At 46.1% G+C, this 20,928-nt stretch overlaps 1 protein-coding gene across 2 annotated transcripts; it reads left to right on the forward strand.

The window, feature by feature from the left end:
• Nucleotides 1-14,136: 14,136 nt before the first annotated feature.
• Nucleotides 14,137-19,181, forward strand: TMEM211 (transmembrane protein 211). 2 transcript variants are annotated; one of them, XM_036740978.1, is made up of 4 exons: nt 14,137-14,270; nt 15,455-15,791; nt 17,804-17,942; nt 18,577-19,181. In XM_036740978.1, exons 2-4 carry the CDS (start codon nt 15,582-15,584, stop codon nt 18,834-18,836), a joined length of 609 nt encoding a protein of 202 aa, XP_036596873.1. In that variant the 5' UTR covers nt 14,137-14,270; nt 15,455-15,581; the 3' UTR covers nt 18,837-19,181. The 2 variants fall into 2 exon arrangements, with proteins under 2 accessions (XP_036596873.1, XP_036596874.1); XM_036740979.1 differs by lacking the exon at nt 14,137-14,270 and adding an exon at nt 14,423-14,699.
• Nucleotides 19,182-20,928: the final 1,747 nt, after the last annotated feature.

Below are 20,928 nucleotides of genomic sequence, written 5' to 3' on the forward strand. Positions count from 1 at the left end.
GCCGGCTGGGGCCCGAGGCGGAGCTGCGCGCGTGGGGAGCGAGAGGGAGGCGGGCGGGCTGGACGCCTGCCCCACAGCTGGGCGGGGACCGGGCGGCCGGAGGATGGGCGGGCCGGGCTGAACTTGGAAATACTGCAGGAGGAGGCGTACAGAAAGTGGTCAGCAGCCGCGGCAGGACCCCCGCCCTCCCCCGGGCCCGATGCCCGGTCCGAGACTCTGAGGCTGGGGACCGGTCCCAGATGTAAAGGTCGGCAGACCCGCCGCCGCGCTGCTGCCCAGCCCAGAGCCAGGCCAGCCTGCGCTCTGTCCTTAGAGCGCCCGCAGTGTGACCTTAGAACGTCTGCGCCCTGAGCTTAGAACGTCGCCCCATTGCCCGCAAACACCTAATCTCCCCCCCCCACTCCTCGCCCCCACGCACCCTGCTGGTGGTGTAAGACTGTCAGGAGCGCCCCCCCGCCGCCCCACGCCGGCAACCCTTTCATCCACAAATGAGGTGTCAGTGCCCTGCGGTGGGGAGAAGGGGTAACAGCACCTCTCAGACCGCTGGAGCCGAGCTGGACGGGATCTTCCGCATTGCTTAAGGTCAATTGACTCTTGGACACTTCCTAAGCAGCCGGGACGATCTGCGCAACTCCTTATCTGCGCCTCCTCCCGCTTTCCAGAGGATTGGACTGAGGGGGTGGCCTCTTCCCCAGGGGTTTGTTGAGCTCCAGTCAGTGTGACCCCACCCCTAGGACCCCAAGCCAGGACACTTAGCGCAAGGATTTTAGGCTAGTTAGTTAAAAGCAATTGCTCACAGGGAGCTTATTCCTACAAAGATCCTGTGGTCACCATAGAGTAAGTGCATTTTTTAAGTGGAGGTTTATGATTTTATCAGCGTAGGTGGCCTCGTAGCTTCTTCCAGGCCTTAGCTCGAGTCCCAGTTTCTGCAAGAAGTCTTTCCCAGTTGCACTTAATATTAGTGCCTTCCCTCTGCGAAGACCCGTATTTATGTGATGTTTGTACATGCTCGTTTTATGTTGTCACCCTGTTCGACTAGGGACCCCTAGAGGGCAGGGACTCTTTTGCCCTTCTTTGAATCCCTATAGATTTCTTTCTCCAGTGCTAAGCCTTAAACCCAATTCACTCTGGAGCTCATAGATTGAACAATAGGTACCCGCCCTCCTAGCACAGAGTGAATGTAAATACCAAACAGTAACTGTTTCTCTTTTGGCTAGGAACCCTGAGGGTCTTCCCCTCCCAGTTTGATGGGGGGGGGGGGGAGTTTTGATTAAAGGGGCCATCCCTTAATTAACTTATGAAAAAGTCCTGTACAAAGTGAGAACCTGAAAAGACCTTAGTCTGAAAGGGCCAGGGTCTCCCATTGCGTCCTGGGCCATCTCCAGTCATCCTGATGAATATCATCTGGTCACTAGATCCAGATGGCTCTGGGGGAGAAAGTGAGGCTGGTGACCTTGCACAGCCCTCACTCAAATCCAAGACAACTGCAAGTTATGTCATTTCCCTGATGTCATGGTCCTCTTCAAGAACGAAGGACAAACACAACAGCAGCAATAGCCTAGCACAGTGCCTGGCACATAGCAGACATTTAATAAATGTTTAGTAGTGACTGACTCCCATGGTAGATCATCAACTTCTCTGTAATTAATCTTAAAATTAGTTGTGTCTGGGGGGTGGAAGGGGGGGTTGTCACAGATCCTGGGAATCAGAGCTTCTTGGGATTTGAACTCTGGGATTCTCCTTCTAAGACTGGGGTGCTGCCTTACTGCTATTGCCAAGCTGCCTCTGTCTCTCATATACATTAATACCAATGCTCTGAAGGCACAATCAACTATGCTCATTACAATCATATCCCAATGATACCTAAAGCTACAGCGGGCACACCTGTCTAATGGTTTATTTGAGAAGACAGGCACCATTCAATCAGGATACTTAGCAGTGACTGAAACTTTGAAAAGGTATCACAGACCCCATCCCTCTAAGTGGGATTAGCAATAGTCTGGATCAATACACCATAATCAATTAATAAGCATTTATTAAGCATTTTCTATGTGCAAAAACGCCATGCTGAGTTCTGGGAAGACAAATCCGAAAGTGAGACAGTTGTGCCCTCAAGATGCTTGCAGTCTACGTTTAGGCTACGACATGCTCTAAGATAAGTGAATGCAGGTATGGGCATGGGGGGATACTAGGAAACAGAAGAATCAGGAAATGTCTCCAGAAGGAGACGGCACTTGAGCTAAGTTTGGAAGGGAACTGAGGTTTCAGAGATAGATAAAAAGAGCATTTGAGGTATGAGAGAGGTAAGGAGTTTGAGCAAAGATGTGGCAGCAGGAGAGGAAATGTAATGTACAGGTAAGTAGGTCTATTTGACTGGAGCAGAGAGGACAGGGGTGGGGGAAGGGGGGGCGGTACTCTGCAAGAGACATACACAGGTTTGGGAAATTGCAAAGTTATTTTAATGTCTCCAAACTTTATGCTGAAATAAAAGCCCATTTTCCAAATATCCTCATCCTTCTGGTGATGTTGTGTGTCTTTAAACCATGGAACACTGTGGTCTTTGAAAAACAAACTAATGATCACTCAGAGGGCAATGCAGAATGTGTGGGCAGCTAGACAGTCTGGTAATTGAGGTCCAAGACTGGATTGAAATGAGAGAATCACAGGCCAGCCAAGAGTTAACAAAATGAGCTTTCCTTAGCCATAGCAGGGAATGGAAGATTTGTCAAGGAAACACTATTGATTCACTTGGGGATAGCTTCCCCTACCTCTGTGTTGTCTACGCTGGTTGGCTGCTGAAAAGCCTGTTTTGCTGGCTTTTTTTTTTTAACTAGTAGGAGGCTTCTTAAGTGCTTCAAGCCTTACTTAGCTCCCTCCACCAATTAAGTCTAGACGATAGCTTCAGGACCTTGTAAGGAATAACCAAGTTAGCCTACATAGCAGATGCTGCTCCTACCATAAGGTGCTTGGTAGGTGTGCAAAGACTGGAACTCATTAGAGATCATTGTAGCCTGGAAGGATTGGCCTATGAGGGCCAGCCCTTGGAGCATGTGCAGATACGTTCTGCCTGCTTCCAATCCAATCACATGGAAACTTTGGAAAGCCATGAGTGGCTGAGGTGCTAACACTGCCAAGCTGAAAAGTCTTCTATTTATCTGCAGAATCAGAACAGATGACTCAGTAGTTGCTGAGGTAGAATTGAATATACAAACAAAAGGTGTCACTTGACCCATCACTGGGTTGGTTGGGTTTTTTTTTTTCTCGGTGGTTTCCTGTTAGGAAGGCTGCTTTGAGCTTTTGGGTGGGGAAGAGCAGCTGGATACATTCCACTCCCTGGCCACCACTGTCCACCAGTCCATTTATTTCTTTTATGTTTGTTCTTTTCTGATACAAGACCAATGAGTACCCCAAGGTGGATGTATCCAAAGAGCAATATGGTGAGACCTGGGGATTCAAAGGTCTCATCAGAGAACCCACCAGCAACCAGAGTCAGAAGTGCCGTCCACCAGAGCTGGTAGCTAAAGGCCCAAAAGTTAGGAAGGGGCTGAGCAGCAGCTTTGAGAGAGCTTTACCCAAGAAGTGACCTTGTAGGCATTTCAAGGTGGTGCAGTGGATAGAGCACAGGACTTGGAGTCAGGAAGACCTGAGTTCAGATTCTGCCTCAAACACTAGCTGTATGACGCTGGGCAAGTCACTCAATCTCAGTTTGCCTCAGTTTCCTCTTCTATAAAATGAAGGCAAAATGACAGCACCTACTTCCCAGGGTTGTTGTGAGGATCAAATGAGATACATATGTAAAGCACTTTGTAAACCTTAAAGATCCTTCAGTGCTAGCTATCATTATTATTACTATTATTATTTGTTATTATTATTACTGTTATTTATTAATTACTATATTATTTATTATCATTTATTACTATTATTTGTTATTACTGTTATTTATTAATTACTGTTTATTATTACTATTATTTATTTTTATTATTTATTTATTACTATTTATTATTATTATTATTATTATTATTATTAGCTCAGCAGCAGCTGAACTCAGGGAGGAATCAGCACAATGGCTGGGCAGTAGCTGGTTTCTACTCCTTCCCGAGGACCTGAGCAGAAAAGGGAGAGAGGGAACCACCAGCAGCATAGCAGCCTGGCCTTGCAGTGGATGACCAGCTAAATCTGAGATTCAGAGATCCTGCTCATGACTGGAGGCAGCAGCAGATGCAGAAAGAAATGTCATCCAAGTGCAGGAACAGCTTGGAGGATGAGACCTATCACGATGTAAGAAAGTGCCAGCTGTGGTCTCAAAAGAGGCATTGATCCTCTAGGCTGAGATGGGCTTATCATTCAGTAAAAAGCTATACCTAAGGGGGGAAAAAGAAAAACACAAAGGAAAAAAAGGACTTCCAGGTCCAGGAGTCAATAGGTACCCTTTTCCACAGGTGTTTTCTATATGCATTTCTCTCTACCTTTTGCTTTAAGGTTGAGACTACTCGCTTTAGAGACCTTACTGTATAAGCAGGGAGTGTGCCCCTAGTTTAAGGTATATTTGGGGGGGCGGAATATTTTGTACCAAATTTTCTTACTATACCTTGTGAGTAAATCCTTTTTTAAAAAAATTAATGGATTCAACTAGCTGATTGATGATGGAGAGCACATTGATGGGGGCTCATGAGATACAATGTTAGAAACCACAATTCCTCAGGAGTACTCCTAGAATCTTGAGGGAAAGCAGAGTCATTTGTGCCTCTGGGAACATATCTTGAATGGGAACAGGAATTAAGGGAGCAGCCTTAAAATTTTACACAAGGAATTATGGAGAAGACAGTAAAGGTTATCATCTAAAAAAATTAATGAGCAGAAAATATGGGCTGGTTATGTGGCATAACCAAGGTACAGTCCACATCTTCCATTAAATACCCTTTCAATGTTAAGAGCAATTGAGAGGGAAAAACTTCAGCACTTTAGGTGGACCTCTAATGACAAAAATATATAGGAAAAAATTACATAGGATGAGCAGGCATGTAACATGATCGGCTATGATCTACATCATGGAGGTCACAGATCAATTTGAATGTGTATTAGGCCTGTGCTTACAAAAGAAAGGAAGGAAGGAAAGAAAGAAGGAAAAAAGAAGAAATCCTTGCTTGGAAGGAGTTGATATTCTCCTGGGGAAAATACCGTATACATGCAGATAAATATATATGAGATAGGGAGTGGTGGCCAGGCTAGGAGTAACAGTGGATAGAGAGTCAGGAAGACCTGAATTAAAATCCAGCCTCAGATCCTTACTAGTTGTGTGATGCTGGCTAAGTCACTTCACCCTGTTTGCCTCAGTTTCCTCATCTGTAAAATGAGCTGGAGAAGGAAATGGTGAACCACTCCAGTATCTCTGCCAAATGGGGTCACGACTGAACAACAAAAGTGGTGGGAAGGAGAGACAGAAAGAGTAGTTCCAAGTGGGAGATCTGGGAAGGCTTCATGTAGGAGGTGAGCCTGAGCTGACCCTTGATGGGAAGAAGAGTTCCAAAAGGCAGAGGTGTGTAGGGATGCATTCCAGGCATGGGAGGACAGCCTGTGTGAATACTCAGAGACCAGAGATGCCCAGGTGAATTAGCTAGTGGTTCAGTTTGGCTCAGACATAAAAATGTGTGAAATAGCATTGATAAGTAAACCTGAAAAAGTAGGTTGGTTGGCCTTGTCTAGATGGATGCAGAGTGAGGAGAACAGAACCAGGAGAACACTTTATAGAAAATAGCAACAGTAGGGAGAGGAGTGGGCAGAGGGCCCACATGTTTCAAAGGTATCACTATGTGGCTCCAAGGAAGGCAACATAGGCATCTCTAGCCTCTTCTCCCACCCTTCTCTAAGGGAGACTTTGGTTCGTGCCTGGAGGGGAAATAGGAAGTCGGGGCAGAAGGCTACTATGCCTTCAGCAGAAGGAGGGAGTACCAGGCTAGACTTATATCTCTCTACTCCCTTAAATATTGTTTATCTAGGGAATATTCTAATTTCTGATCACTTTGTCGTTTCTGGGAGGAAGGAAGACTCCAAGCTCTTTATCCAAGGCATGACCCCTTTCCAACCACATACCAATTCCACCCTCATAATATTTATCCAAATCATAGCAAAACCGAGATCAGAGAAGGTATACATAGGAGAATCTATACCAAACAATTCAGGTTGAAGGAGTTCTTTTGATGAGATAACTCAGCTCAACAGAGAAATTGTCCTTGATCTCACCCAAGGAGAAATTCTCCAAAGACTAGAGTAGTGCTCTGGGAACAGGGACATGATGCAGACAGCTGGCTTCTCTCATGTCTTCCCATAGTCTTCCTCTTCCATCTTCTTCCTGGAAGCTGAAAACCAGAAGCCCTGAAAGTGACTTGAAGAATTTTGAAGGCGGACCAACCCAGAAGAGTCCAAAATGGGGACTCTCACTTGAACAGTCTCCAAAGGAGACCAGTGAAGATTGGATTTAACTGGCTTCTCACCAACTCAACCCTCCTCATGCAGGTCTAGGCATTCATCTCCACCAACAAGGAGAGAGTCCAAGACCAATGGGCTTTGGCACGAGGGTACACAACAATGTAAAGGCAAGCTGCTCAGAATGTCTTAAGGATTCTGATCAATGCCAGGAGCAAGCATGATTCCAAAGGGCTGATGAAGAGCTAGTTTACCTATCCTAACAGATAGGGTGGTGGACTTGGAACCAAATGAGACATACACATTTTTGGACTCGACCACTGTGGGAATTTGTTGAGCATGACTATGTATATTTGTTATAAGGGTTTTGTTCTTTTGGGCGGTGGGAAGGGGAGGATGTGGATAAATGGAAGGGAGAGAAAATAAGTTGTTAATTTTTTTTAAATATTAACTTTTAAAAAAGAAAAGTCAAGCTGCAGCCATATTACAGAGGGGATTTAAATGCCAACCTAAGCAGTTTATATTTCACCCTGGGGGCAGTAATGAGCCATTGAAGGTTGTTAAGCAGGGAAAGTGACATAGTCCATTCTGTGCTTAGAAAGCAGAAAACTTCTTTTAGCCCCTGGTGACAGAGTTCTTCCAGCTAACACAATGCTGTAACCCTGCTGTTCCAATGCACTTTTCCTCAGCAGGTCCTTGAGGGGGGCCCCTTGGGCAGGGAGGCTTGTTGATTTAAAGTGGCCAAGCCAGGACACACAGGAGTCTGGCATTGGCTTATCAGGGAGTGAGTTCAGTTCTCCCGGTCCAAATGTGACCTTCAAAGGGAAGGAGAAATTCAAGCCAGGAAGGTCACGGGGCTTGGTTTCTGAAAGCAGCAACTGGACCCTGGGGGCCTGCAAGTCCAGTAGGGGTAAGAAATCCTTGGCTAGTTTGGAAATAAAGGGGGGAGGCCCAGAGTGCTGGTCCTCAGGGTAGAGGAGAAGAGACTGGAAGAGACTCCTTCCCAAGGATTATTCACAGGAGAGTCAGGCTTGGAGACACACAATGAGGAATAGGGGTGGGGGGAAAGCGGGAAACAACACATTAGACCAGAATTGGGAACACCCAGATTCTGGTCCCAGGAGTTTGGAGTTTAGAGAATAAGTAAGGGTGGGGTTGAAAGCACAATGGGTTTAGATCCTAAAAGGGATCTGGTTTCCAAATAATCTGCTTTTGCCATCTACCACTTATGTGATTCTGGGCAATTCAGGGAATGTCTCCAGATCTTAATTTTCCCATCTGCAATAGAATAGGACAGCTGCCATCCTATAGCCCTTGGAGCTTTGCGAAGCACTTTGGGTAGAAAGAAGGGTTATTTGGGTATCCCTGATTAATTAAATCCCCTAATGTGCTATCAGATTTGGAGCAACCCATTTGTAGCTTGAAAGCCCAGGAGTCCTTGAGAGGTTCATATGAAAGGGTCAGGAAACTCAGTTGGGGAGTGATGGAGACCAACTCCTTGGGTGGCCAAGGTGCCATTTCTCAACCCATTCAATTTCCTGGGAGGGTTTAGATCTAAAAATAAGGAGGCTGATCCTAAAAAGGCAGAGGGGGGCACAGCTAGGTGGCACAGTGAGTAGAGCACTGGCCCTGGAGTCAGGAGGACCTGAGTTCAAATGTGACCTCAGACACTTGACACACTTACTAGCTGTGTGATCTTGGGTAAGTGACTTAACCCCAGTTGTCCTGCCTTCCCCCACCCTCAAAAAAAGGCAGAGGAAAAGAGAGCCAGTCATGGAGGAAGAACCAAGCTTTTGAGGACACTCCTGACTCTTGGGAGGTTACTTGCGTCTTTGGCAGAGCATATTACCTGTACAAACTGTACAATGTACCTGTCAGCCGATGAATAGTTTATCATTAGCAATCAGCAATGTTGTCTCAGGAGCACATGGCCAATGGAGACATTTGCTTGTCTTGGGGGACACACAGCCTGAGAAGAAAACCCAAGGACGTGGCTTTCCAAAACCCTACTTTCTGTCAAGTGAGTAGGTCAGAGGGGAGCTTGAGTCTTGGTGCTTAGGAGATGCTAGCCCCCAGACCCAAGCCTACAAAAGAACAGAATCAGAAAGGTTCTCCCTTGTCTTAGAGGAAGAGTTCTGGCTCTTTCTGAAAAGGCCTGGCAGTATCCTAGCCAAAGATTGCAGCTGAGCCAGGAGACGGTGACAGAGAGCATGACCAAGCAGCATATCTATGCCCAGCCTGGCCCAGCAGAGATAGTCACATTCCAAGTGCCTAGTTCTTCACTGGCCAAAGAATGCACAAAAGAGAATAAGGTATAATTACATTGGAAAGGTGAGTTAGAACCAGGCTTTAAAAGACAGCAGAGTTGGTACTTGATTCAAAAGGTAGGAAGTCACTGGAGTTTATTCAGCAATTGAATATCTATGCTTTGGAAAGATATCTCACCAGCTCAGCCCCCCTTCTCATGCAGGGCTAGGCATACATCTCCACCCCTTATTGGAGAGTCTCGGACCAATGTGCTTTGGATGAAGGGTACACAACAACATAAAGACAAGCTGCTCAGAATGTCTTAAGGACTCTGAGATCAATGCCAGGACCAAGCATGATTCCAAAGGACTGACTAAGAACTATCTTGCCTATCCTAGCAGATAGGGTGGTGGACTCAGAGAAGAATGAGACATACACATTTTTGGTGGTACAGTGGATAGAGCACCAGCCCTGGAGTCAGAAGGACCTGAGGACCTGAATTCAAATCCACCCTCAGACACCAAGCTATGTGACCCTGGGCAAGTCACTTAACCCCAATTGCCTCAAACAAACAAAGAAAGCTCTGGAAGCAAGGTGGAGAACAGATTGGAAAGGGGAGACTCTTAAGTTAGCAAGAACAATTAGGTTCCAGGCAAGAGGTGATGAGGACCTGAGGCAAGGAGGCAGCTGGATAAGAGTAAAAAAAGGGGGGCATATATGACAGAGTTATTCCAAAGTGAGATGGAATGTCTTGGGAACCAGTGGATTCTTCCTCCCTGATGGTTTCCAAGCAAAGGACTTTATGACCAAGGATATGTATTTACAAAGGAGTTGGGAGAGTTAGGTGTGCTTCCTGAGCCCTTGGTAAAGAGTGAAACTCATTGGTCCTTTGTCTATACTCCATATCTAGTACAGTGCCTACCACACAGTAGGACCCTAATATATGCTCACTGAGTGAGCATGTGAATTGCCTTCAGTAGGGACAGAACCCAACTGTTGCCTCATTAGCACCAAGCTCAAAGAAGATAACCCGCCAACCAATGAACAAGGATTTATTAAGCCAGCATTGAGAATACCAATGCAAAATGAAACCCATCCTTTCCCTTAAGGAGCTTATATTCTATTTGGCTGGCCAGAGAAAATGCTGCCACATAACCAGGCTATCCTCTTTCTTCTCCCCACCATATTCATCCATTTCTGTTTTCTACCCTCATAGTCCAAATCCCGCAAGGACCAGTGAGAAAAGCCAAGGCAAGCTGCCATTTCCCGAATCGAATTGTGATGTTCTTGATGGTCTAGATACACCAAGTTTGTATTCACTGATGATAAAACGGCAACCTCACCAGATATCTGGCCTTTAATAGCATTGGCATAGGGTGTTAAGATATTCAAACAAAGCACTTTACAAAAAATTATCTTGTTTGATCCTTACAATAACCCTGGGAGATTGGAACTCATTATTAGCCCCACTTTATAGATGAGGTGGTTGAGTCTTTTTATGTTTGACTCACCACCACCCTATTGGGGGTTTTCTTGGCAGAGATACTGGAGTGATTTTCCATTTCCTTCTGCAGCTTGTTTCACAGATGAGGAAACTGAGACAAACAGGGTGAAGTGACTTGCCCAGGGTCACAGCTGTTATATGTCTGAGGCTAGATTTGAACTCAGGAAGATGAGTCTTCTTAACTCCAGGCCCAGTGCTCTGTGCACTATGGCATTGCCTAGCTTCCCTAAGCATTCTCCTGTTTATTTAAGGTGCCTCCTTTGTAGGAGTGAGAGCTCCCTGGGGAACATGGACAAGATTCAGCACATCCTGTCCAAAGCACGGATACGCGCCCAATGCCAGCTTCCTGCAGGACTGTATGAGCTCTAGGAGAAGCTCTCACCCATTAAGAGAATGGCAAGAGAGACAGACCATGCAGATGGGCGGAATGACGCTTGTTTTAGTTGCGACGTCATGCTTCCTACTGAAGCATCTGCTAACTACCAAATGGTAAGATACCAGTAACTAGGGAGCTGCTGCATCCTGGTGAGTCAGGCTGGTGTGTTGAGAACAGCTGGCACTCCTCTTGCTCCTTAAGATTGGTGAAGTACTTAACATATCATATCATTTAATCATCAAGATGACCCAGTGGGGCAGGTACTATGGCATTATTATCCCCATTTTAGGAATGAGTAAATTAAGGCAGCGAAGGGCAGAGAACAGACTTGAACACGGTTACCCAGCTACTGAGTGTCAAAGGCTGGGTTGGAACCCAAGTCTTCCAGATTTCAAGACTAATGCTTCATCAGCTATAATGTGCCACCTCAGTGAAGACCAGGGTTGGAAGGGACCTTGGACGTGATTATGTGCCCTTCATTTTATGGAAGAGGAAATAGAGGAGATTCCTTTAACATGCAGGCTAGATGGCTGCTTAGGTCCACTTCCTGCTCTCAGTTTCTGTGATTTATTCTGAATATGGTTTATATTTACTTATATATGTTCATGTGTCCTATAGAAAGTAAGCTCTTCAAGAGCCAGAACTACTTCATTTTGTCTTTGCATTCCCAGAACAATGGCTGGCACATAGTAGGCGTATCATAAACTTATAAATTGACTTAACAACCACTGATAGTTCTATATTGATTTAAGGTGATAATAATAAACAATAGTGTAACCTTTGGTTCCAAGGGGCAGTTGCATGGGACTCTGTCCTCACTGATAGGGAGTGATTACTCAATGCTCCTTGCCTGTGTGAGGGGTGGGTGGAGTCGGTGAGAGTGTGAGAGAAAGGAGTTTAAGTCTCTTTGAATTCTAGTCTCCAGCTTTGAGAGAGAAGATCCTTGATGCCAGCCTCTCTTTAGTATTCTGAAGGGAGAGAAAGTCTCTGGGAAGAAGCCAGAATGAGAAGAGCTGGCACTCTCTATCACGTCCCTATCCCCAGCTTGCTACACTTCAGGAAATATTCCCCTTCGTGAGATCTAGGTCCTCCTCCTCCTCCTCCTCCTTCTCCTCCTTCTTCTTCTCCTCTCCTCCTCCTCCTTCTTCGTCTTCTTCATCTTCTTTGTCTTCTTCTTCTTCTTCTTCTTCTTCTTCTTCTTCTTCTTCTTCTTCTTCTTCTTCTCCTCTCTCTCTCTCTCTCTTCTTCTCTCTCTTCTTCTCTCTCTCTCTCTCTCTCCCCCCCCCCGTAATGGAAGGGATCCTTCAGTTTGTAATGTCAGCTTATATATCTGAATATGGATATTTTTCTATGTTTTCTGGTTTGCTATCAACCTGCACAGATGAGTTTCTTTGTTATTTGGTGTGTGTGTTTCCATTGTGGAATTGCTATTTGGTGGGACAGAATTCAAGCCTTGAATGGAAATCTTGAGCCCCTTCTTCCCCATTAAAGGACAGTTGGTGGGAGATTAGCTTGACCCTGAAAATTACATCTCCTAGACTAATAATTTTTAAGGGAGAAGACAGACAGAATTCTAGCAGATACTTCCTCTTTCTGAGGAGAGCAGAATGGTGGCTGTGCCTGGTCCCAGCCTCCAGCTTCCCCTTCTCTAGCAGGAATCCAAATCTCCCTTAGGGAAGAGAGGGAGATGGAGGAGACGCCGGAGATGTCTATTCTTGCCTCCCTGCGAGTCACACACCAGCCACCCCTTACTACACCAGCGAGGCGCTGTATATATTGTATCTCATTTGACCCCCACACCCCTGTGAGATGTTATGATCTTTCCTGTTTTACAGATGAGGAAATTGAGATTTAGAGGTTAAGTGACTTGCCCAGGGTCACGCAGATCCTGGGTGTCTGTGGTGGGATTTGACTTTAGGTCCTTCTGAGTCCAGGACCAGCAATCTATGCACTGTACCATGTAGCTACCACATGAAGACTTCACAAGACCTTTCCTCATAACCTTGTGAGATACATGATACAAGGATTATCATCACCACCACCATCGCCCCCATTTTACAGATGGCAGCCCGAAGGCTCAGAAGGCTGAGACGTGGCCAACATCTGAAGCCAGATCTTTTAACTCTAAAGATAGAGCTCCTTCCACCATGCTTCACCGCCTCCTTCATTCTCAAGGGTTTTATTAGACGTGGTTGTTTCTGCTGATCTGAGATTCTGAGGTCATTTAAATAACTGTGAGCATCCAGAGAACCCTGGATCTTGGAGATGGAAGAGACTTCAGAGGCCAAATAAGACAAGACCATGCCACGAAGAACACTCCAATGGGCAGTCACCTGGCCAGACCTCAGATGAGCGGGAGAGCCAATGGCCATTCATGTTGGGATCGCTCCAACTGGTAGGAAGGTCTTCCTAATGTTAAGCCCAACTCTGCTTCTGTCGCAGCTGCCACCCGTTTGGCCTGGGGTGCCAGACACAACTAGCCCAATCCCTCTCGCCCGTGACAGTCCTTTTCTAGGCTCAATATCCAAAATTTCTCTAGACTGGGCTAGACTGGGTGCAGGGTTCTGCAGCATCACCATAGGCTCCCCCAGCTCTACCTTCACATGTGTGGCTTGGTCATAGTCTCTACCTCCTCTATGTTTGGTAGAAGGAGAAAGGTTAGACTAGATCAGTGGTGGTAAACTCATTGAAAATGAGAGCCACTAAACTGTATCTGAATCCATGTTGTTGTTCAGCTGTTTCTGACTCTTTCTGACCCCGTTTGGGGTTTTCTTGGCAGAGATACTGGAGGGGTTTGCCATTTCCTTCTCCAGCTCATTTTACAGATGAGGAAACTGAGGCAAACAGGGTAAAGTGACTTGCCCAGGATCACAGAGCTAGTGAGTGTCTGAACTCAGGAAGATGAGTCTTCTTGACTCCAGGCCCAGCTCTCCATGCACTGTGGCGCCACCTAGCTGCCTTCAAGGCAACATATTGACTTGGAAACACACACACACACACACACACACACACACACACACACACACACCCCATCTCTGTCTCTGTCTCTTTCTATCTTCATCTATGGCTATACACACACACACACACATATATATACAAACATACATTTATACCTATATATACACACACACACACACACACACACACACCGCACGGTGTGTATGTATATATAACTATATACACACATATACATACATATATACACATATACATTTATTGTTTATATGTGTATATGTTTGTATATATACATATGATTTTTATTATATGATGCATCTAATATACATATTTTATTACTGCATTGTTATTAAAATCAAATAGGAACTCTGCTTCAATCTGGTTTGGGCCATACTTGGTGGTATTATGGGCCGGGCACTTAATTCTTCCAGACCAGATGACCTTGAAGGAGCCTTTTCAGCTCTAAATCTATGACCCCATGAAAGATATGAGGCCATTGGGTTGGTTGAACGCCTTCATTTGTGTTGGCCCTTTAAGAATCGCCTCACGTGTGACCAGGTCTGCCTCCACCCTCATGTGATGAGGGTGATAAGATTAGAGGGGCCTTTGGTTGGGTAGAAATTCTGCTCTTTAGAACAGGAAGGACAGAACATGCCTTCCCGAAGACAGGGCCGCAGGGACTAGGATGAGTGGCCAGCTTTCTCCTTGGAGGATAATACCTGGAAATAGAACAGAGAAATCGATGCCAACATGACATGCTCTAAGGTAACCCCTATTCAACTCTTCACTTTCTTAGACTGCGGCCTGCGGAGCTAATTACAGAATTTAGATCTGGAAGGTCCCTTAGAAGTTATCTACTCCAACCTCATATTTTACAGTTGGGGAAACTGAGTCCCGGAGAAGGGAATTGACTTGGCCAAGATCAAACAGCTGGTAAATGGCAGAGGTGATATTTTGCTCCTTCCATCTAGCTGTTCTTTTTCTGGGACTGTAGCTAAGGAGAAAATGAGAAGCTATGTGGGTCTGAAATAATGATAATAACTAGCAATCATATAGAATTTGACACTTTACATCTATATCTTTTGATCGTCACCATAACCCTACAAAGTAGGTGTGCTGTTATCAATCTGGTTTTACAGATGAGGAAACTGAGGCCAAAAGCTGTTCGGTGACTTGCCCAGGGTCACACATCTAGTAAGTATCTGGGGTCAGATCCTCCTAACTCTGGGCCCTATGCTGTATCCACTGTGCCACCTGGCATAGATCCCCTAAGATCCCCCCCATGGAGGGTCCATGGACCTCAGGTAAGAACCCTCAGATTAGATGGTTTCTAAGGTGTATTCCAGCTATAAATCTCCATGACCTAGTTTAACCACAACATTTTTCAAAGGAGGAAAGAAGACATTCATAAGTAATACGGAGGTGGACCTGTGTGTATGTGAGCTTACAGAAATTCAGATTAGTTTCATTCTAAGGACCCTGAAATGTACCTAGCACATAGTAGGTGCTTAATAAATGCCTGTTGATTAAGTTGATTAAGTGTGTCTGTGATCTTCCCTCCAGCACTACCTCATCATCACGTCTTATGGCTCTGTCTCTGGGTTCTCCAGGCCCGCACCTGCAGAGCAAAAATTTAGCAGGTCCTTCTAAGCTGGAAAGATGTAGAGAGTGGGCTGGGTGAGGATTGTCCAATGAGGACCAGCCTGGCTAAGTTTAGAAGCAGCTCATCACCAGACAACATTGGGGAGGAAGCATGGACGGAGAAGGGCAGAACTGAGTGGGACCTTGGAACGGGGATGTGAGGGCTGAGAGGGGCCTTAGAACAGGGGTTGGCAGAGCTGGGAGGGGCCTCAGAACAGGGATGTCAGAGCTGTTGGCACCTTGGAAGACAAAGCTAAAAGCCACTTAGGTCTTTAGACATAATTTCCCTGAGACTTCTTGTTTTACAGGTGACCTCGAGGTCCAGAGAGGGGCCACGACAGTCTCCAAAATAAAAGGCCTAATTTATCAGGGAGAAGCCCCCTGTATGTCCCATGTGCACAGCAGGTGTTGAGGCCCTGATGCCTGGAACTCTCCATGAGGAACGGTGGGGACAGTGTGGGCTCAGCCCTGGCTTTCTCCTTGGTCTTCATCTCTGCCTGTGGTCTAGTCTCCCCTGCCTGGTTCCAAAGTGATCTTTTTTCTTTTGGACTCTTTGCCTCATGCTCCTGGCCTGAGGGTAATGACTGGAACCAGACCTGCATGGCTTATAGGACCCTGGAGGACATGCCTGACCTGGCCTGGAAGGTAGTGATTGTTTGAGGCAAAGCCTGGTGGCTGTCCTCCAGAAGGGAAGGAGGGTGGAAGCAAATGAGGGAAGGAAAGAAGAATAGAAGAAGGAAGGAAGAAAAGAAAGAGGGAGGGAAGGAAGGAAAGAAGGAAGGAAGGAAGGAAAGGGAGGGAGGGAGGGAAGGAAGAATAGGGAGGGAAGGAAGGAGGGAAGAAAGGGAGGAAAGGAAGAGAGGAAGGAAGGAAATGGAGGGGGAAAAGAAGAAAGGAAGGAAAGAGAGGGAGGAAAAGAAGGAAGGAAGGGAGGGAGGGAAGGAAGAATAGGGAGGGAAGGAAGAAAGGAAGGAAGGAAGAATAGAAGGAAAGAAGGAAGAAAAGAAAGAGGGAGAGATGGAGGGAGGGAGGGAAGGAAGGAAAGAAAGGGAGGGAGGAAAAGAAGGAAGGGAGGAAAGGGAGGGAGGGAAGGAAGGAAGGAAGAATAGGGAGGGAAGGAAAGAGGGAAGGAAGGAAAGGGAGGGAAGAAAAGAAGGAAGGGAGGAAGAAAGAGAGGGAGAGAAAGGAGGGAGGGAAGGAAGGGAGGAATGGAGGGAAAGAGAGAGGAAAGGAGAAGAGAGGGAAGCGGGAAGGAAGGAAGGAGGTAGGGAGAAGAAAGGAGGAGGGAAGGAAGAAGGAAGGAAGGAAACAAGCATTTAATAATCACCTGCTATGTGCCAAGCACTGTGTTAAACACTTTACAAATACATCATTGATCCTCCCAATATCCCTGGGAAGTGGGGGTTATTATGATTCCTAGTGTACAGGTGAGGACACTGAAACAGAGGGAGGCTAAGTGACTTGCCCAGGGTCACCTAGTAGCCCAGACTAGTGAGTACCAGAAGTCACATTTGAACTCAGGACTTCCTGCCTCCAGGCCTAGCACTCCATGCATTCCTTGCTACTTCGCTGTCTCTAGAGGCACAGCCCAGCCCAGTCAATCAGGAAATCGACAGACTTTTGTTAAGGACTGACTATGTGCCGGGCAGGCTGCTGGGCAATAGGAATTCAAAGGCAAAAAAAGACAAAAAGTTTATGGTGATAAGAAGTGGGGCCTTTTCCCCAAGGGATTCCCCAGCAATCTGACATTTCCACCAGCATCGGTCCTCAGTAACACATGGGCAGTGTAAGAGGGGGCCTTCTAGATGCTACAACCCAAAAGATCATCCACACTTCCCTATCACTTCCCAGAAGGACTGGCTCACAGCCACCCTGAGAGGTAGGCCTTCAAAAGCATCTCCCCTGGGAGGATACTCTCCTGGAGGGCAGGCTTTGCATCCTGTCACCTGGCACACAAGAGGTGCTTAATAAATGCCTCCCGATAGATTGATTGACCCCCATTTTGCAGATGGGGAATCTGGGAGGTGAATTACAAAGCCAGAGGAGATCTGAGATCTTTCGGGGTCCTAGGATTTTGGACTGGAAGAGGTCTAGGCCCACTGCTGAAACCCAGAGAGCATGTGATTTGCCTAAGGTCACACAGCAAGTGACCAAGCTGAGAGATGAACCCAGGCCTCCAGACTCCCATTCCAGTGATCTTTTCAAAAACAATACCAATACTGCCTGTCTATTCCTATCACAACTAGGGGGCAGCTAGGTGGTGCAGTGAGCAGAGCACCAGCCCTGGAGGCAGGAGGACCTGAGTTCAAATCCAGCCTCAGACACTTGACACATTTATTAGCTGTGTGACCTTGGGCCAGTCACCTAACCCCAATTGCCCTGCCTTCCTCCCTCCAAAAAGTCAAAACATATTACAACTGGCTCAGGAGGAAGGGACACTGGACAGTAGGTTTCTTTTCCTCCCTGCTAGAGTGTTTCAGCTTGAAAAGACCTTCATTTCACACCAAAAGCAAATGAGTCCCACACAGCAGATGACCTGACCCGGTCTCTTTTTCCAGGGCATTGTACAAAGGGAAGTTATGATTATTAGTGGCTGAACTGGAAACAGAGGCTTTTGTGGTTTCTGGGGTCTCCATCCTCCTCTTTCTCTTCTTCAGGCCTCAGCTGCGCTGCTTCTTGGAGGCTGGGTCCTGCTGGCCTTGTGGGCCCTGCTCCTCCTCTCCTGGACTGTCCTCCCTGAGGACTTCTGCCCCGTGAAAGGGCGCATCCCTATCCGGTACATACAAGCAGCATCTGGTGAGTCCCTTGACCACTCAGGACTGTATTTCTGGCTGAGCAAACTCCTGACTCTAGGCTGACAAAGTCAGATGAAAAGACTGACCTTCCCAAAATCTAGCAGAAAGAGTTCTGGATTTGGACATCAGATGACCCGTGTTCAAATTCCAGCTTCCCTATTACTCTCTGAGTGACTTTGGGAGAGTCATTTCACACCCTTCCCCCCTTTCCCACTGCCTCACTTTCCCCATCTGTCAAATGAGAATGTTGGACTTGGTGGCTTCTGGGGTTCTCTCCAGTCATAGATGTGTGACTATATGCTCCCATTTTTACATGGAGAAGTCACATCTCTCTGTGACTCAGTTTCCCCATCCGTAAAATAATAATATTGGACCAGAAGATTTCTCAAATCTACCTTTCATAGGCCATCAGAGACTAGCAGAATCATGGAGCCGGCCCTGTTAGTATCTAAGCTCCCTGAAGGAAAGAGCCTGTCTTGTTTTTATATTTGTATCACTCAATATTCATGCAGTCCAATGTGCTAAACCCTGGGCACACAAAAAGGCAAGAGACAGCCCCTGCCCTCAAGGAGCTACAAGCTAATGGTGTTTAGCAATCCAGTAAAGACGGCCTTCTTCCTCTTCTCTCCCTCCAGTCACCACCACTCTTCTGGGCCTGTTGCTTTTCCCGTTCAACCTGGCCTCCCAGGTGGCTCGGGACTCCTGCGGCCCTTCCTCTGTGTACAGCGGCGGCCGATGCCACCTGGGCTGGGGCTACATCATCGCCATCTTGGCTCTGGTCCTCAACAGCCTCTTGCACTTCGTCGGGAGATTCCAAGGAAATAAGACCCAGGAGCAGAAGATTCTTTTCTCCAGCAGCACTGAAAGAATTGTCTTCATTTCAGTCAATAGATAACAATGTCCAACTTCTTTGCAAATTACTGCTTCCTGCTGCCACCTAGTGGCTTCAGTACCTCCCTGCAAGACGCCGCCAGTTGGAAGAGACCTCTGCCCAGGGATGAGGGTAGGGATGAATGGAGTTTAAGGGGCTGCTGACCTGCCTCCAATTCACTATGTGATCTTGGGCAAGTCACCTGCCCTCCAGGCCACACAATAGGCTTGGACAAGTCTGAGGCTCTTAACCTGCGGTCCATGGACTACGAAGTCCTCAGATAGAATTTAGGGGGTCCTTTACTTTGGATGAGAAAAACTCCATTGTTATTTTCACTAACCTCTAATTCAAATTTATTATTTCCTTCCTTTTTCCTACCTAATAGTATTTTATTTTTCCAATTACATATAAAGATAGTTTTCAATATTCACTTCTATAAGATTTTGAGGTCCAAATTTTTTCTCCCTCCCCTCCCCACTCCCCAAGATGGCTATACATGTCCAATCATATTAAACATATTTCATTTCCTTCATATAAAAATAATCCTCCTAAGAGGGCCAAAGGCTTCCCCAGACTACCCAAGGCATCCACGATTCAAATGAAGATAAAAGCCCCTGTCTGGGATAGTTTCTAGTATTCTTTCTATCTCTCAAGGCAGGGATGTCAAGGCATCCTAGAAAGGAATGCATATGAAAAACACAACAATATGTACAGATAAAATCATGCAAAGTGTCAGATGTGTGCCATATAAACGCAGACCACAATGCTACAAAAAATTTCAAAGTACAGAGCAAAGGGGAAGGAAGCTGCTCCTGAAGAACTGCACTGCCACACCAGGAGGGCAGGATGCCAATGGAGCACAACCCACCACTGTAACCAGCTGCATGAGCAGGCCTGACACAAAGATATGCCCTCCCGTCCAAAGCCCCCACACCACTCAGGGTTCAAACTTCTACAGAATTTCAGGCAAAGTGCTGAGTTGGCATTATTAGCAGACCGCCAGATCAACGCAGTTGGGATAGTCTAGACCCCGAAATGAGGGTATTCTCTGAATTGACTAATAAGGAATGAGGAATAAGGGGCAGGGACCCAGGAACCTTCACTCCAACTGTGCCACAGCAAGCAAGTGACTGGGGAGGGGGCCAATGCCTGGTCTTTGGTTCAATTAAGCCTTATCCTGCAACAATCCTGAGGCATAACAGCCAAATCACTTTTTACTGTCTCCCCCAAATCAGGAAGGCAACAACCTTATTTTTATTATTATTATTTTGAGAATTTGAGTATTTTTTAAAATAACTTGAAGAATGCACATGAACAATGACTTCAAGAGTCTAATTTTAGGTAAATGATTTCCCAAGGGACAATATGGAATAATTTTCCTAGAATTGTTATTCTCATCATGTCTGACTCTTTGTGGCCCCATTTGGGGTTTTCTTGGCAAAGATACTGAAGTGGGTTGTCATTTCCTTCTGCGGCTCATTTTACAGATGGGGAAACTGAGGCCAACAGGGTTAAGTGACTTGCCCAGGGTCACACAGCTATTAAGTGTCTGAGGCCAGAGTTAAACTCAGGTCCTCCTGACTCCAGGGCCGGTGCCTTATCTACTGCACCACCTAGCTGCCTTTCCTAGGCTGGTTTAAGAAAAGAAATAAAAACGACAATGTTTTAGAGTTACTTTAAGGAATGATGCCTAAAATTAGAAGGCTGGACCATGCATGACTTTTTTAGATTCATTCATGATCCCAAGGAAAATATAAAATGTGCAACTGATTCAATCACATCTTTTTAAAATTTTTTTGTATTTTTTCCAATTCCATGTGAAAACCATTTTTAATAAGGCAACAACATTCTTTAAGTCCCTAGACAGATTCACAAGGGGACACAGAACTGAAAATTAATGCTGTTCTTATTTAGCTTATAACAATTGTAGATTTAAAGCCTGAAATCATCAGTTCTAACCCCCTCGTTGTACTGATGATGAAACCAAAGCCTGGAGAGGTGAGGTAATTCGCCTAAAGACTTCTGGGTAACTGGGCCAGTGTTGAGATTCAACACTTCAGATCTAAAGCCCTTTGTCCTGTGCCTCCCAGACCTTTTTCCAAATCTAAATGTAAAT

This window comes from Trichosurus vulpecula, chromosome 1 (assembly GCF_011100635.1).
Source record: "Trichosurus vulpecula isolate mTriVul1 chromosome 1, mTriVul1.pri, whole genome shotgun sequence".
NCBI lineage: Eukaryota > Metazoa > Chordata > Mammalia > Diprotodontia > Phalangeridae > Trichosurus > Trichosurus vulpecula.

What these genes read in the sequence shown, in the direction of transcription:
- TMEM211 (XM_036740978.1), top strand. Translation starts at nt 15,582, where the DNA reads ATGAGGAACGGTGGGGACAGTGTGGGCTCAGCCCTGGCTTTCTCCTTG. An exon ending in TGCCTGACCTGGCCTGGAAG is followed by an intron (nt 15,792 to 17,803) that starts GTAGTGATTGTT and finishes TCTCTTCTTCAG; the next exon opens with GCCTCAGCTGCGCTGCTTCT. An exon ending in GTACATACAAGCAGCATCTG is followed by an intron (nt 17,943 to 18,576) that starts GTGAGTCCCTTG and finishes CTCTCCCTCCAG; the next exon opens with TCACCACCACTCTTCTGGGC.